Source organism: Ananas comosus, linkage group 18, assembly GCF_001540865.1.
Source record: "Ananas comosus cultivar F153 linkage group 18, ASM154086v1, whole genome shotgun sequence".
In the NCBI taxonomy this organism is placed as follows: domain Eukaryota; kingdom Viridiplantae; phylum Streptophyta; class Magnoliopsida; order Poales; family Bromeliaceae; genus Ananas; species Ananas comosus.
In genome coordinates, this window is record NC_033638.1 from 1,308,857 (window position 1) to 1,325,433 (window position 16,577).

General features: G+C 41.0%; 1 protein-coding gene and 1 long non-coding RNA gene across 6 annotated transcripts; both read right to left on the minus strand.

Moving 5' to 3' along the window:
• LOC109724439 lies at positions 273-4,819 on the minus strand. The gene is made up of 4 exons (XR_002219931.1): positions 4,656-4,819; positions 4,330-4,396; positions 4,007-4,232; positions 273-308 (listed from the first exon to the last, which is right to left on the minus strand). It is a non-coding gene; the product is annotated as an uncharacterized LOC109724439 (long non-coding RNA).
• Positions 7,963-15,624, minus strand: LOC109723949. Of its 5 annotated transcripts, none has more exons than XM_020252486.1 (11): positions 15,181-15,624; positions 12,057-12,164; positions 11,199-11,576; positions 10,998-11,108; positions 10,450-10,540; positions 9,936-10,004; positions 9,532-9,627; positions 9,261-9,353; positions 8,869-8,919; positions 8,477-8,746; positions 7,963-8,350 (listed from the first exon to the last, which is right to left on the minus strand). In XM_020252486.1, exons 2-11 carry the CDS (start codon positions 12,113-12,115, stop codon positions 8,228-8,230), a joined length of 1,341 nt encoding a protein of 446 aa, XP_020108075.1. In that variant the 5' UTR covers positions 12,116-12,164; positions 15,181-15,624; the 3' UTR covers positions 7,963-8,227. The 5 variants fall into 5 exon arrangements, with proteins under 5 accessions (XP_020108075.1, XP_020108074.1, XP_020108076.1 ...); XM_020252485.1 differs by having other exon boundaries at positions 12,057-12,115; positions 15,181-15,623; XM_020252487.1 differs by having other exon boundaries at positions 9,532-9,609; positions 12,057-12,115; positions 15,181-15,616.

The window sequence follows — 16,577 nt, forward strand, 5'->3', positions numbered from 1 at the left end:
TCCTATCAATCCTATCCTGATATCAGAGCATAGTAGAAGTCAATAAAACTATTTAAAATAGAACAAAGGGTATACAATCCAAAATCTCAACTAAAAGAGAAAGTATCACAACTCTAATATCTGGTTCAACAGTAAATATACATCACGGGGTATACAAAAAAGTAGGTACAATGGTGGTCTCTCTATACATAGGGACATCACCCTCGGCCGTAGCCCGAGTAGCAAGGTGATCGACTAGCATGCTCCTAGCAATGTCTAGCTAGACGCGATTCCCTTGCCACGATCCCTAGCCTCTCCTGTAAATGGCTCTGTAAAAACAACCACAAAAAGGGCGTGAGAACTATTAACCATAGTTCCCAGTGGGTAAGCCGCCAGCCTCGGCGAATTACACCACTAGGCTCATGATGTACTAAATGAAAGCAGTAATTTGCATGATATATTTCCAATGCTAACAATTAATGACCATGTAAGCAACATGTGATGATACTTTCTACAGTAATGAATCAACTGAATACATAAAGCTTAGCAACTACTGTAAGCATGAATATAACATGAATATAAGCACGAATGTGTAAGTAACTACTGTACACTGTAACCGGTAAGCATTCATTACTGTCAAATGTCATTTAGTACTTGGTCTCATATAGAGTTTTCCTTTTCATTTATCAGGACCTACACCAGGTAGTCTAGCTTGCGCCGCGCCTAATGGCCCCGTGGTAGTATACACTCTCCACGGCAATCCATTTCGGCACCCAATCCCGCACGAGCGAGAAACTGTCGCGTAGGCCAACTCCGGAGTGCCGGCTTGTAGGGAGCGACCCTCACAAGCATGTGCGAATGAGCACGATGGTAAGCAAGCAAAGTCCACAGTCCAACATGTCTCAATCATCATATTTTAGCTCACAATATTCTCGCTTTCGATCCTTTGATCGGAATTTCAATATAACCAATATTGACGACAACTAGTATCCACTAGAGTAATAAACATGTGAGAGTAATGCTAATTGATATATGGCATTAGAATCCTTCCACTATCATGGCACTATCAACATAGTCACATGGCATGTCATTGTTTGTCACGCCCCCGACCGCACTACCCGAAAACAGTACCAATTTGGTCCGTTTCGAGGACGGCGTGCGTGATGCCGAACGGACGGAGTTTCCCCTGTCCGCCCAAGGCTAAGCAACAGATTGTGTACAACAAGTCCCCAGGAAAGCAACTTGCATTCATACACAATCAACAACGAAACGAGAGCACAAACAGTGCTACTACCAACTAAAGCAAACGATACAAGTAAAATCATACAAGTATACAAAAGAGAGAAACTTAACTATTTGAATCATCATTGAAACATTTAACCTCTTTCGATATCACTTGAACTTTAATCATTTAGTACAACTTGCATTCTTTCCCAAAATGAAAATACATCATATACTCTCCAAATCTCACCCTATACAACATCTACTCTCAAAGGTATAAAATAAAAGTACAGGGTGGTGCTAATGCAAGTAGATAAGGTAAGCTATCTACCAAAAGCTAGGGCGCTATGCCCTTACCGCGATCCATCGATGAAGGCCCGCTGTCCTGTGTATCTGTACCCCTAAAGCCACACGGAGGTGAGAACTACGAATAGTTCCCAGTGGGTTCGGCCGCCGACTCCGCCGATCTACCCACTAGGTCTCAAGCAGGCATAGAGAGATATATATGCAATATATATAAAACAGAGCTAAACTGAACTGAAAGCAGGTGTGTAAAACAGCTATATCAAGCTATGCCTCAATCTGGAGTCATGGATGTATGAACAATAAATAGCAGGGTAAGCAGCTACTATAACATCTACAATAGCTATCATGGTAAGCTATAAAACATGCTACTAGGAAAGCAAGTAAGCTGATATGAACAATGAATAGCTACTATGAACATCAATCATGGGTAAGACTCAATGGGTAACCCAATCTCCAAGTGAACACAAGGTTCACAAGCAAGGCTCACATATCAATCTCCTAGGGATGTCGAGCTGGACTATCCCCGAGTACGCCTGCGGATAACAAGCGGCTATCCGAGCAGCAAGCAGGGCTGCCTCTCTAGTGACCAAACTCCGGAGCGCACAACTTGAGGGGAGCGACCCCACCAAGCGCAGACAGGCAATGTGAGCAAGATCATCTCACGAGCAACAACAACCCTTTGAGGGTAATATCATCATGAAAGTAAGGTATACTTGTACCCAATCTCATAGTGTCTCAACTACACTAATATGATCATCTCAAGCAACGTCAACATGTGCCACTCAATCATAGTTTTCTAACTAGATGCCACTCGTCATTTAGACTCATCATTACACTAGTTATACCATACTAGTCCTTTAGTAATATAAGCATCAATCATCACATATAGGGTCTAGATTTTCATCAAGCAACCATCATGCATACTAGATCATGAACCAACCAAGCAAGATATTTTGAGCTACTAGCGTGCAAGTATAAGCAACAATAATCATTTTCTAACCCTATATGTTTCTGCACAATATGCAAATAGATCAATTTAAACTTAGACATAGAGGGTAGCACGATGACTTCGGGATGGCACTCCCCCACCTTGGGTGATGCCGAAAATACTCCAAGACACGCTCTCGTGCTAGTCTTGTCGCCGCTTAATTTTCGTTGGGTTAGCTTTAACCCTTTAGCACTTCAAATGGCGATATCTTCGCGCTCGATCCTCGAATCGACGAACCGTCTTCGCCTACGCGTTTATAAGCATAGGAATTAGGTTTCTAACCCCTCAAAAGAGATCAAACCCTAATATTTGCAAAATCCCCAAAATCTAACCCTAGGGTTAGGATCCATGAGAAGCTATGGATTCTAGCTTCATTGTGAGCTAAATCCATAATCTCTAAGCTCATTAGGTTCCATGTGAACCATCAAAACCAACAAAAACCATCCAAACCCTAGAAATCCCAAGTTTAGGGTTGAGGCTTACCTCTAGGGTTTGCTCCAAAGCAAGCCCTAGCTTGAAAACGTGGAGGAGGAGAGCTTCTTCTCCTTCCCCTTGGTCTTCTTCTTCCTTTTCTTCCTCTCTTCTACTTCTTTCTCTCCTTCTTTTTCCTTTTCTCCTTCTTCTTCAACCGGTTAGAGAGAGAGAGGGAGCTAGAGAGAGAGAGAGGCTGTGAGAGTGAGAGAGGAGAGAGCTGAGAGTGAGAGGAATAAGTCCTCTATTGTAACAATATGCTAAAAAGCCCTCCTTTTATCAGATTTTGTAACTTAACCCGCTGTTGCCGCGCCCTTGTACCGGTACACGGGATCTTGTTCCGGTACAAGACCTAGGCGACAGCAAAAACAGAGCGCAACCAGAGCCTCGGGTTTCTCGGTTTCGCAGGGCTTGTACCGGTACAAGCCAGCCTTGTACCGGTACAGCGCCTGAAGCCTTCGAACCTGAGAGCTCGCAGCCTAGCTGTGATGGTTGTACCGGTACAGCCATCACCCTTGTACCGGTACAGCAACTCCAGAATGCTGTTTTTGACTTCGATTCGGCTCCGCTTCGCGCCGATCGATGTCCAAATCATTCTAACACCTTTAGAACTCATTTTTGCTCTTCCAAATTTGTTGGAATACCGAATGGAACTTGTCCAAATCGTTTAATCGCCCACTTTGGCCCATTTGGCCAAAGTTAGCCAATATCGTCGAATTTCGATATCTTACATTGTTCTCTACTTTATAATCAATAAAGTCACGAGAATATCATTGTTCTCTACTTTACAAAAGTATAATTATCATGTCCATTAGTTATTCAACTTAACCAAATATAAATATAAACATGAGCATAACTACAATTATGCATGAGTTCTCTCTACTTCATAGAGGTTCTATTTCAATTACATCAAACATTATGGTGACATATTCCATGTACTTTACCAATCACAATAATCACAAAAGCGCACAACTATACCAATTCTATAGTGACATATAGAACATAGGGGAGCTTCACTTGCTCTGGTTAGGTCAAACCCACCTATTACTAGGCTCCAATCAGTCACAAGAAGTCCCAAAAATCAGCTCAACAAGGCCCCAATCCTGCTGCAAACAAGGTAACAAAACCGCACCGAGACGATTATTCTCAATAAATACAAAGTAGAAGCTTAATTCCCTGTTTTGGTTCAGTTTATTACCTCAAGTTAAGCTTCCAAAAGGCCCTCCAATGCCAATCGAAAGCAGTCCAAGGGTCAAATACCCTCTCGCTGCGAACAATACCGAAACAACGTCACAATGCTTGTATACAAGTTAATTTAGCCAAAATCTTACGAAATCAGTTTTCTAACTGAAATTTCAACGTACCCCTGCTTGAAGCACCTTCTAAACTAGTTCCCAAGGTCACTAATTTAGTTCAATAAGGTTCAGAAACCTGCTGTGAAGAAACAATTCCAAATTGCATCAATTCGACTAAGTAAACGTCATATAGTTCCGAAATTGAGTTATAATTCACTAATTATCCATATTAAGCTTTAAAGCAAATTTTCTCTGAGTTTCAATGGATAATTAGCAGCCAAAATAACTCCTCTTTACAGCTGTAAACATCTTCTAATTCAGTTGGAAGCAACGAAACTAAAATGTGTCAAAATTCGATACTAAACCGTAAATTAGAGAGAAATCAAGTTAATTACCTCTCTAAAGCTGAGAGTCAGCTTCCCTGGCAGTAACCGCACAGAAAACACAATAAAACCCTTCTTTCCCACGTTCCAAAGACCTCCCTTGAGTCTTCCAACCAGCGAGAATCGAGCGCGGCGCGAAATCGGCGCAAAACGGTGACTTCTATGTAGAGAGCGAAAAATCCTAGAGAGAGAGAGTGAAGAAGGTGGGAGAAGCTCTCTCTGATCACAAGCAACCTCCACTGAGCTCCTTTGGTCGTGCAGGGGGGGTATAGGTAAGGTTAAGATGTGAAATTACCAAAATAACCTTGCTGCCACGTTTCTGCTACTATGTACCGGTACACAATGATGGCTGTACCGGTACACCAAGCAGAAAATGCTGATTTCGCCAAATCAATGCACTTTCTTACTTTTAGCCATCCAATCACTCTCTAACTTGTCCAAAAACTTGTCCAAACCTTTTAGAACATGTAGGATAATTCCACATTTCATTCCACACACTCGAACTCCGCAATTTGCAAAAGTTCATCATCTACTTCCTTTACGACACCAAGATACAGTAGGTATATCACTAATTAATTATATGCAAGATTCCTGAGCGTCCATTTTTTCACCTCTCTCTCCAAATATTACCTCAAGTTTTCCAAATATATGACACATAACATGGCCATATAGTATGTAAATAGAATAAAATAAACATCAGATAGTCGAGTTAACAGAAAATCCATGAAGTGGACTCCCTTGAGTTATAATCTTGCCGAAATAATCGTTAGAATCAATCGACAAAATTTTGAATTAAGAACCGAGAGAATTAAACAAAATAGTTGTGAATATACAACTTTGCACACATAAGAATCTCGCATTATAACGCATTCAAATGTAGATTAAAAAACTGATGATTCATACTGACACGCGTGGACGGGGATGGATTTTGCTACCCTCTTCGCGCAATAGAGGAGCTGCTTCTTAGCCGCTGCCGATGGGATCGATCGGCATGTACCGTGCCACCGCTGCTGCCGCCACCGGCGACGGATCCTCACCCAAACCCCATCCCCATCCTCACCCCCACAGCCATCCCCATCCCCAGAGCCGCGCCTCACCTCTCCGATGCCCGCCGAGCGCCCCGCGATAGGCTTGGCATTTCGTCGAATAGGGCACAGGCGCCAGCGTGAGGGCGCGGGGGCTCGCGAGCTCCTCCTATTGATCACGCGATGGGGAGGGAGAGGAGGAGAAGAAGATCCTCGCCAGATCGCCGCGCCCCACCTCTGTGATGCCCGCGAAGTGCCGCGAGGGAGAGGGTGCGGGGGCTCGAGAGTTCCTCCTATTGATCACACGATGAGGACGGGGAGGAGGAGAAGAAGATCCTCGCCATGCCTGAGGAGCGCCCTGCTATCGGCTCGGCATTTCGTCGAACAAGGCGCGAGGGCCAGGGAGACGGCGCAAGGGCCAGGGAGAGGGGGCGGGGGCCTGTGAGCTCCGATCGATCGCGTGACGGGGAAGATCCTCGCAGATCGGAGAAAGATGAGAGGCGGGATCGGGGAGAGAGAGATCCGCAGGATCTGCAGATCCACAGGGCGACAACCCTCCGCGCCCTGTGGGATCTGCGATCACAGGAACGGGTGGGTGGTGGTGGGGGGATAGCATGCGACAACTCTCCGAGCCCTGCGGGCTTTGCGGAGCCACAGGGGACAGGAAGGGCTTTGCGGAGCCACAGGGGACAGGAAGGGCGACAGGCGAAGGAGGCGGGCAGAGGGGCGCAGGAATCGCGGGTGGGAGAGAGAGTAGGGATCGAAGATGCGCAAGAGGGAAGGGAAGAGACGGGGTGGACGACATGTAAGCCACAGTAAAACTCACGATTTAATATATCTATAGATACGTAAAATCAGGAGCAATTCTTAATTTGCATATGAAAGGTTCCTAATAATAATGTAGCTCAAAACAAATAGAAGTTTACGATAATATCAATAAAAGAATAAAATTGAAAGATTTTTGTCAAAATGGTCTATATTTGGAAGCATTTTTATGTATTCAAAATAATATTAATTAGTTAGTAGTATTGGTAGATGATGATCATAGGCGTATTTTGGATGCAGTGCGGTGGGAATGAAAATGTTGTGCATGTGGTGATATTCTCACATTGCATCTGTAGTAGAGAAGCTCTTACAAGGAAGTATGTAGAATAAGAACTCAACCTGCCACATGTACAATAAATTAAAAAAAAAAAAAACGTTGAAAGGAAAGACTAAATAGATCACAGCCATCAGACTCTCAAGAAAAGATTATGAGTTGTAATTCTACCTAAGTGGAGAAACTAAAAAACTGATTGTGTGGATAACTTCAAGAAGGAAAAACTGGTTGTGTGAGTAACTTCATAAGAGTTTCCATCTTAATAAGCTAGTGGTAGCCTTTCAAAATTGACAGAGGTAGTAAGGATATAACTAATTATTCGTTCAGTTCTCTTGAGCTCTCCTCAGATGTATGAATCATCATTTATGGGGGGCGCTGCTATTGTGATAAGACACAGCCGGACGGTTGGTTTCGTAGCTCGCACTTCATCTTCGTTCTGCTATCCACCTTTCTCTCCTATTCATGTATCGTAGCACGGTTCCTTCTCCCTTGTATGATCATGCCATCTTCCCCTCCCAAGTAAAGCTCCTCACCGTAAAGGTCCAGCTGCTGACTGAACCGCAAGCGAAGAACAACTTTGGTCTCTCCCTACACAATAGTGTGGTTTTGCTGAACTGATGAAACTCATCGTTGTCATTGTTGGCCATCACCATTTTTTTCTTCTCCGATCATCTCGTCCCACCTCTTCTCATGCGCCTCCAAGTTCCGATGCATAGCCAGCAGCACGAACGCACAGGTCCACTTCCTTGCAGCCGGCTCTAGCGCAAATTAGTTAGCCTTCGTCGACCCAAATATCATCAACCACCTATTCCTTGTGGCGCTTCATGTCTGACAGCACGACGGCGCCGGAGCATCCTATTTGATGCCGTACCAGAGGACGACATAGGCATAGTGCCAGCATAAAACCCCCCCTCAAAAGTGTACACCAGTTTCAACCTGCAAGGCGCCGCCAAGATTGGCTGAGAACACCTCGAACCCAAAGCTCAGAGTCTCGCCACTCCCGCACCCACCATTCTTCCAGCAGGCGTGGACAAGGGCATATCACTTGGGGTTCGAGTGGTCAAAGGCAAGGCCGACCTCGCTCAGCAATTCTTGCTACAGCTAAAGTGCCAAAATTTCTGCAACTCACCCTCTTTTTTTTTAAGCTGACAGTTCAGCATCCAGCCACACCTTAGAAACTAACCAACAATGAAAAGAATCTTAAAAATTACCGATTCATACATCTAATCACATAAAATTTTTATTTAACAAAAAAGAGGGCAACAGTGCGAAGCTGAGATCTACACATTCGAAACCTCTGATCATCATCATTATCAAAAGCGCAACTCTTCAGTATAATCGCTAGTTGAATAAAATAACAACTCTGTTGGACCAACAATGAAATAACGTGGTACACTTACAGATAGTGCAGGGAGCTCAAAGAATTCCTCTCTGAATAGGACACCAGATGAGACCAACAACTAATCTGATAGACTTCTCCAAAGCAAAGTCTTATCTGGGCAAGTCTTTATCAAGATGGCCTTTAGGTCTCCCAGTTCACTTATTCTCTCTTGATGCTTAGAATTCGCAAGGAATGGAAATTGCTGCCACAAAGTATTTTAAGGGGGATAATAAGTTAACAATCATTCCAGAGAGAAGAAAAGCAATGTAAATGCAGTCTCTGGGTTCGATTTAACAAAGCAAACGTTCTATGCACAATAGAAGTGCACCTTTGTAATCCACAACATGTAAGAAGCCGCAAGCTGGGCTTGAATGTGATAATCCTCGAATTCATCAACAGGAGTATTCAGGCACTCACAAAGGAATTCTAATTCTTTGGCCCAAAATAGATCCAGCAAGACACAACTATTTTGATGGTCAGTATGCAACTCGAGGGAACCATTTTGATGGTCCTTATGCAACTGCCTGGCATGTAAACAATCATCTCTGAAGAGCTTTATCCAGCATTGAATGAGGAATCGACGGTAGACCCACAAGGACTTCCACAAAATGTAAAAGCAGAAGAACCAATTTAGCAAGATATATGGAATAATAACACTTTATTATTATTGAGAAAAATAGGCTTAAGCGGCACAGAGGTGGTAAATGGGAAGCACCAAACCTGTCTATCCATAAATCGTTTAATAAGAAATTTGTTCCACTTGATCTCCTCCTGTTCAAATAAAATAGCTAGTTATTTCATTCCATCAATTTTTGCGCCCCAAAATATTCTTTGAAACCAATAGCTAAATTTGGTACGATGGTGACATTGTAAATGAATTCACTAAAACCGTAGAGTAAAGAAATTCAGATATAGAGGGTCTATCACGACTTCCTATAGCCTAAAACTCAGTAAAACACTAACAAAACATTGTTTCTAGAAGGATGTTCATGGTCACATTTCTATTTACAGATAGAGGTGATTTTGAGCAAAAGTAAAAACACTATATGATTCAGAGAAAGGACGTAGAAAATTGCAGAATTTGTTATAACTAGTTAACAGAAAATTCATACCTCCCATAAGAATGGGATATTAGACATGAAACTAGAAGAAGCTTCCTCTTCTTGTCTTCTATAGCTATTCTCAAGTAATCTAAGCAGCAAGCGCTGGACAGGAGAATATTAATGTAATTAATATGAGTTACCGAATAAATGCTCTTACATTCTTGCGTTAATGATTTTCCTTACATGCAAACAAATTAAAAATTACAAACAATAGAAGCAAATAAGCATCCAAGAGCAACAATTAAAAGTCTCAAAAGAGGGGTCAAATTAACAAGCTAACCCCACGATAGTGGAAGGAGCAACTGTCAGCAATATGCAACTCGGACCACTTCCTTGACTTATCCAGCTCATCAAGAATCTGAATGTGTGTAAGAACCTTCCATAAGATTTTTCAAGGATCGACAATAAATAAACATATAAATAAGTAAAAAATGTTACATGCCAACTTAAACAGCAGTAATAATAAATCAGGGTGTTCATTTTGCATTTCACTGCTCAAAGCATGGCCCGTGTGATAAACTGATCAGACAAGAGGATGCAGCCACACTTAACTTACCAAACTTGTTAAAGAACAGAAATTAATCTAGCATTTCTGAACTTCGTGATGCTACTACTTGCATCTATTACTAAATATTTCTAACAATTGACTTGTTTGAAACTAGTTCATTAATGTGTCAAACTGACCTGTTTTCTCGTCATGTAATTAGTGAGCCAAACACGATGGTTCCATGCGCGATAGTTCATTTTCGATTTCTGCAGAAAGAGAAACAAGAAATAAAATAATCCAAAAAATAGTATTGCCATTTTTGATAAATTCAAATTTTCAATGGCCAATACATGAGAGAAGATTCCTACAAAGAATAAAAAACTGACAATGCCAATTTGTATGATTCATTTAAATCGAAGAGCAACGAAGACAATCTCTTTTGAGTCCTCACTTGTGTCCGTTATATCAAAGAGCCACCTAGACACTTTTACATAGGAAGGGACACTTTTCATATAGTATACTTTAAGGACAATGGGAGGCAAAAACATTTTACACCTTCTGTGAAAAGGACTGCACATAATCTCCGTTAAGTCCTCATATGAGTTGGTTATCAATAGGGTGGAGAAATGAAACCTTCCAATTGGGCAACTAAATTAGGAAACAAAATCATCTGTGAAACTTAGGAAATCTAAATACTGAATTGATGCAAACCTCTACTATGTTCCTTGCTAGATCAGATTCCTCGTCTATGATCTCTTGTAGATCTTGACACTTTTCAGCGATCCTCTTGATCACCCACCTCCTGAAAATAGTTAGTTTGTTTATTTTAACTCTTTAACTTTATTCCTCAAAAAATTTTAATGATCAAAGAGGTCCAAGAAAAGCACGTAACTAATTGGCAAAACAAGGCGACAATTTAAGGGAAAAAAATATATCAAAAGCAGAAAGCAGTTTCCTTTCAGATTACCTTGGCTAGACATTGGAAACAAAGAGAAAAATTTCCAAGGATAAATACTCTTAACATACAGTATATGAGATTCCAAAATTTTCAAAAAATTAAATAAACCAATTTATCAAATATAAGGTGACAGCCACAGCTTAACTAGCCAGTTTGAGAAACTATTTATTTCACTGCAAAACAACAAGAGTACAATTCAACATCACAAGGAATGGTTAACAACAGATGCCTAAACTACAAAGAAAACAATTGATGCCCATAAAGCGTAAAACTTCAAAACTTGAAGATAAAGAAAGATTACCTATGACTCCAGGCACACTCACTTTTCGGTGAGTACGAAAGAATTAAAGTCAGTAATTGAAGTTCATCCATAAATAGTGATAAATTGCATTTCCTTTGGAGGACTTGTTTCCTGGGCAACAGAATAGTAGAAGCCAACTATTATGAAAAAAAGTAGGGGAGATGTTATAACTTGTAAGTTAAAAAGAATGAGAAATGTTACCTAGAATTCCATGCACTGAGAAAGTCACAGCTTAGTATCAAAATAGCCTTACTGTGCATCAACAAATTATTCTCAAGAAGCTCAATAGAGCTTCCCCGAGAAGTCACGCTATCAGATCGATTTGCATTCATATTCACGCTGATAGAATCTTTATAGCCGCTTCTTACATCGAAATAAGCACGCCGAGCAGCTTTTGACAACTGAGTTAAGATCTCTGTTGATATCGCCAGCTTATGATCTTTGGTCCAAAAAGCGGTTTCGTCATAATTTAGTGCATCAAAATCGGAAGGTGTCCGATTTGAGATCTCAAATGCGGTAGCATCTAAACCCTCGTTTAGAGATGCAAATTGGGATGGGTGTATGAACCCTAATTCATCCCTGAGTAGTAGAGAAAGGAATAACATTTGAATGTAGCAGCGGAATTAGGGTTGTGAAGTGAAAAAAATAAAAAATAAAAAGGCTAAATTATAGAAAACCCTCTTGTAAACACCCGCTTTTTCACTTTCCCTCCTACATTTTCCCCCCCTTAAGATTTCAGAAATATTTTCAAGAGGGTACGGCGTTAATAGAGAGAGCAAAATGACCAAATTGCCCTTACTTCTTCTATAAGAAAAAAAATAATTTTTATATATATTTCTATCGTTTTAAGAGTATTTTCGGTATAAATTATAAGAAATAGACAGAATAATGATGGAACCCTAACGGAGGAGGGTTGAATGCAACAACTTGAAATGTTGAGGGGGTAAATTGTAGGTTCTTGAAAGCTAGGGAGGAAAGTGAAAAAATGGGTATTTATAAGAGGGTTTTTTGTAATTTAGCCAAATCAAAAAAGGAAAAAGGAATGTTTTTGCGGCTCACAGGAGATCATCGTGCTCTAAAATGCGCTCGAATTGCCGCAACAAATACTCATCTCCCATCTAATAAGGAAATGGAACACGAAACGAGATCCCACACTTGAATGATCCACTGATGATGAGAGGCGAAAAAGGAAATAGTTCAGATCCTAAACAGATTTTAAGAAAAAATAAAAGCCCCGAATTCAATGCCATGATTGAAGAAACGATTAGCTACCTTCGGTTGGATTGGATTTGGGGATCGAGAATGGGGAGAGGGGGTTAAACAGTGTGGAAGGTCCACAAATGATGTGGTGGACCATGTCCAGTGTTTAAAAAGGCGCCAAGCGCAAAAAGGCGCAAAGGCCCAGAGCCTAGGCACGCGCCTCAATAATGTAAGGGGCATATCTAATAAAAATAAACTCTCTTAACAAATCCAGTTTAAAGGAATGTTTTATGTTAAAAAAATTCAAAATAGCCATACAAAAACAAAAGAACCATAAAAAAGCAAAGAAATCACATGTATAAATGTTCTCAAACTAAAAAAAAAAATTATGTTTCAACTTTCAACTTGAAAGTGCTTGCTGCTACTTCTTGCCGCTGCTGCTTGTTGCCGTTGGTAGGTGACAAGAGAACGACCAAGCAAAAAAGGGAAGAAAGCGTTCATATTAGGAATTTTTTTCAATTACTCAATATTACAAAATATATTGAAAAAAATCCAAAACCCGAAAAACCCAAACCTTAGATCCATTAAGCGTAAATATCATGAGGCGCATATGAGGCGCGTGCCTCGCTCCTTGAGGCGCTTAGGCCCACACCTCATGCCTAGGAGTAGAGGTGCGCACCTCTAAGGCACGCGCCTCTGAGGCACGCCTCTGAGGCGCGCCTTTTTTCAAACACTGACCATGTCCACACAACCCATGTGGCTTGAAATAGCTACTAGGGCTGGATAGTAAAATGGGTCGTAGTGGGTCGAGTCTCCAGCCCGTAGCTTGGCCTACACAAACAAGTTTTTGGGTGCCAAAAGCTAAATTTGACCAAACAAGCACTAGAATTATTCGATTCATTGTTCTTTGTAGTAGATTAAGAGATGGTGCGGGTGGATTTGATTCGATCGTCTCTTTTCTCTCTCTATTTAATGGTGATTTATGTTGGAATTGTTACTTTCATTGATCAGCTAGGGTTCTATTTGAGTGTGATTAGGGTTTAGGGCCTGTTTGACACTGCTTGATGAAGTTCTGTATGAGTAGTGCTATTAAATAATGCGATTTCTGCAATTGAATCATAACTCAAAAGCATCAAATTGGATTTTCAATTCTTTTTTTTAGACTTTTGGTGCAATGGAAGCTCCAATTTTTTTCAATTTGCTAAAAGGTCAATCATAGGCCTACTGCTGCTGCTCAAAGCAAAAGCAGAAGCAGAAGCAGAAGCAGAAGCAGAAGCAAAGGCAAGGCCAAGCAGCCCCTAAATGATCTGTATAGAAAGCTACCTGCTCTCGCAATAATTTGTCTTTACCACAACATAAGGAAGTCAGTTGGAAGTAAAGATTTGATTATCTGAAGAAGTAAGGGTAGGACTAATCTGATGGTGTACTCAGTCTATATGCGATATAGGATTTGTCATCTTCAGTTGTATGTTGGCATTTGCAATGGTTTTTAGAATTAGTAGAAAGATACTGAAATGATTTAGCTAGCCGTGTTGCATATACTATATAGAAAGTTAAAGCTCTGAATTCTGAATTCTCCTCAGTCTTAAGGTTTTCTAAGAGAATGATTTTTCTCTAGACTGTATTGGGTGAACTTCATAAATTTCCTGTAAAACTCTGTCCTTGTGTTGTATAAAAATTCTTGCAGCATCTTTTCTTCAAAGCACTTCAAGGTGGTACGATGGAAGGGTTTTTCAAACTGATTACGTAGCTCCAAACTCAATCAGAGCCTGTGTTCTGTGGATTGACCAACCTATATGTTGTCCTCAATGCTCTTTCAATAGATCCGAGAAGAAGTGGAAAGTTGCAATAACAAACTTTAACTTGGGATTTAACTTTAATAGGTTGACAATTAGTTAAGATTTATTGCAGGTCCTTGGAGATGGTTTGACAAGTTGATGTTGAATTGCTGTGAATCTTTGGAGAAAGTTCACGCGGAAGGCATTACACTAGGAAAAGTTGCATGCTTGGCTCACTGTGCTGGAGCTCAGGTTGAAGCTTTCCGTACGAATCAAAGCACAATTGATGAAGTCCTTAAACTCTCTCCATTTCTATCCCTTGGTCATTATAAAACAAAAAAGAAAAAAAAATCCAACAAAAGATAACATTTTCCTATGATAAGAACCATAGTTAATTCGGATTCGGCAAAAATTCCATACGGGTATAATAGGAATAAAATTCATACCCTAATTTTAAAATTCGTTGAAATATATGGCTAAAAAACGGATTTGCCAATTATCCGAATACGTGATATATATGGATATTATACGTTCACCAATTAAAAATTCGGGATAAACAATTCGGCTATTAAATTAAGTTTTTTCCCTCTAAATTTATACTATTAGCATAAATACTCATAATTCTTAAGAATATAAAAATAAAGAGCTACAAAATTAAGCAGATTAAGTAAAAAAAAATAATAGCAAACTATATTATGCCCCACAGTATGTAAATAATCAAGCAAGTGATTAAGATAGTCCATATTTAAATATAAAACATACAAGGTTCACATACAAGCATAGTTGAAAATTAAATACAAGATAAAGCTTGCACTCTGCATAGTGCATACTAACATATCTAAAGTCTAAACAGTAAACAAAGAAAAGAAAATTAACCCCATTCCATTGGTTCTGAGTCTTCAGACAACAGCAAACAAATCAATGGATGTAAGTATGTAACAATAACTTAATTAGAACNACTAATATGGAAATCTGGAGTTTAGAGGAAGAGAAGGATGTTTTGGGTGAAAGAAAAACACAACAGCAACAGATATATATATGTATATATATAAAAGAGAAAACTGTTATAAATAGAAATCAAAATTAACTAGGGAATAAAAAACAATATTGGTTGGATTCTAAAACTTTTGGCACTTAGCATGCGGATAATAGCAAATATTAGCTCCATTCATAGTCATGGAAAATACGAATTTGTAGTTTTGTACCAGATGAAGTGGGTGTGTCGCAGCGGAACAGCGGAACTGGGAACCAGATTGCGAGTGGTGCGATGGCGAGCGGCGGTCGGGCGGTCGGGGTGGTTCCAAACGTCCGATGGTGAGCAGCGCGCGGCCTCGCGGGGGATTCCGATGGCGAGCGGTGCGCGGCCGGGGTGGTTCCGAACTTCCGATGCTCGCCCTCGCGGGGCGTTCCGATGGCGAGCGGTGCGCGCGGCCCCGGACGAAGAACCCTCCTCTTCGATGTCGAGCGGCCTGTGGCCCTGCAGGCGCTTCCGATGGCGATCGGCCAGCGGCCGGAAGGGAAGGGATTGGGGGCGGAGGCAGGAGCTAGAAGCTTTTTCTTTTTATTTTTTCTTTTTTTTTAACGTTTTGAGCGAGCGTGAGAAGCTTAGTTAATTCGCGAATTATTCGCGAATTATTCGCGAATTTTTGAAATGCCGAATTAAACACCCGTTTTTGAATTTTTGCCAAAAATTCGGAATAATTTGCGGTTTTTTGAGCAAAAATAATTATTCGCGAATAAAACGGGATTCGCAAATAATTCGGCCCAAAAAAACGGCCCTCTTGCTTGCGACTGTGAGCGGACTTGTGGGCCTCGCGGTGGCCCAAAACTGAAAAAAGAACCTGTCGCCCTAAAAAAAAAGAAAGAAAGGATTTCTGAAAACCATCGCCCCCCTCACACGAGGCGACGACTCCCCCGCTCCCACCCCCACCCCTCCCAAAAAAAGGGTTTGCCCTAACTTCTCACTCCTGCGGCGGTGCGGCCCTGCCATCGACCCCTGCGGCGGTCTCCCTCTTCCCTTCCGGCCGCTCGCCGAACGCCATCGGAAGCCCTCCTCTTCAGAAATCGAAGATCGAAGATCGGGTTCTTCACTCTTCAGAAATCGAAACCCTCCTCGTCGCCTCTTCCTCTTCCGCTTCCGCTTCCGCTTCCGCTTCCGCTTCCGCTATCCAACGATAGATCAGTAACCGGGTGGTTCTTTACAAACCCAGGTAGGTACGATTTGAGTTTTTTTCATTCTTCAAAGAAAAAGTTGGAAGGTTTTAGTCATCTGATGGATACTTGTTTTATACACAAGTGGCTGAGTGCTTAATTGAATGTGTCCATTCTCTGTTATGCACAAAGAAGACCCAAACATAGTGCTAAATAAATAATCTTAATTAACTTTGGGACCAGGAACTCTTGTATTATACCTAATCAATTTCATGATCTTTGTCGACTCTTGCAAAAGGAAAATTTTGTTGTGGTCTTTCATGGACCATTGACTCACTGGGGTTTCTATTTAATTTTTGAAACATAACTTTGGGACCAGGTACTATTTGAGTTTTCATTCTTCAAAGCAAAAGTTGGAAGCTTTTACATTTAAATATGGACTATCTTGATC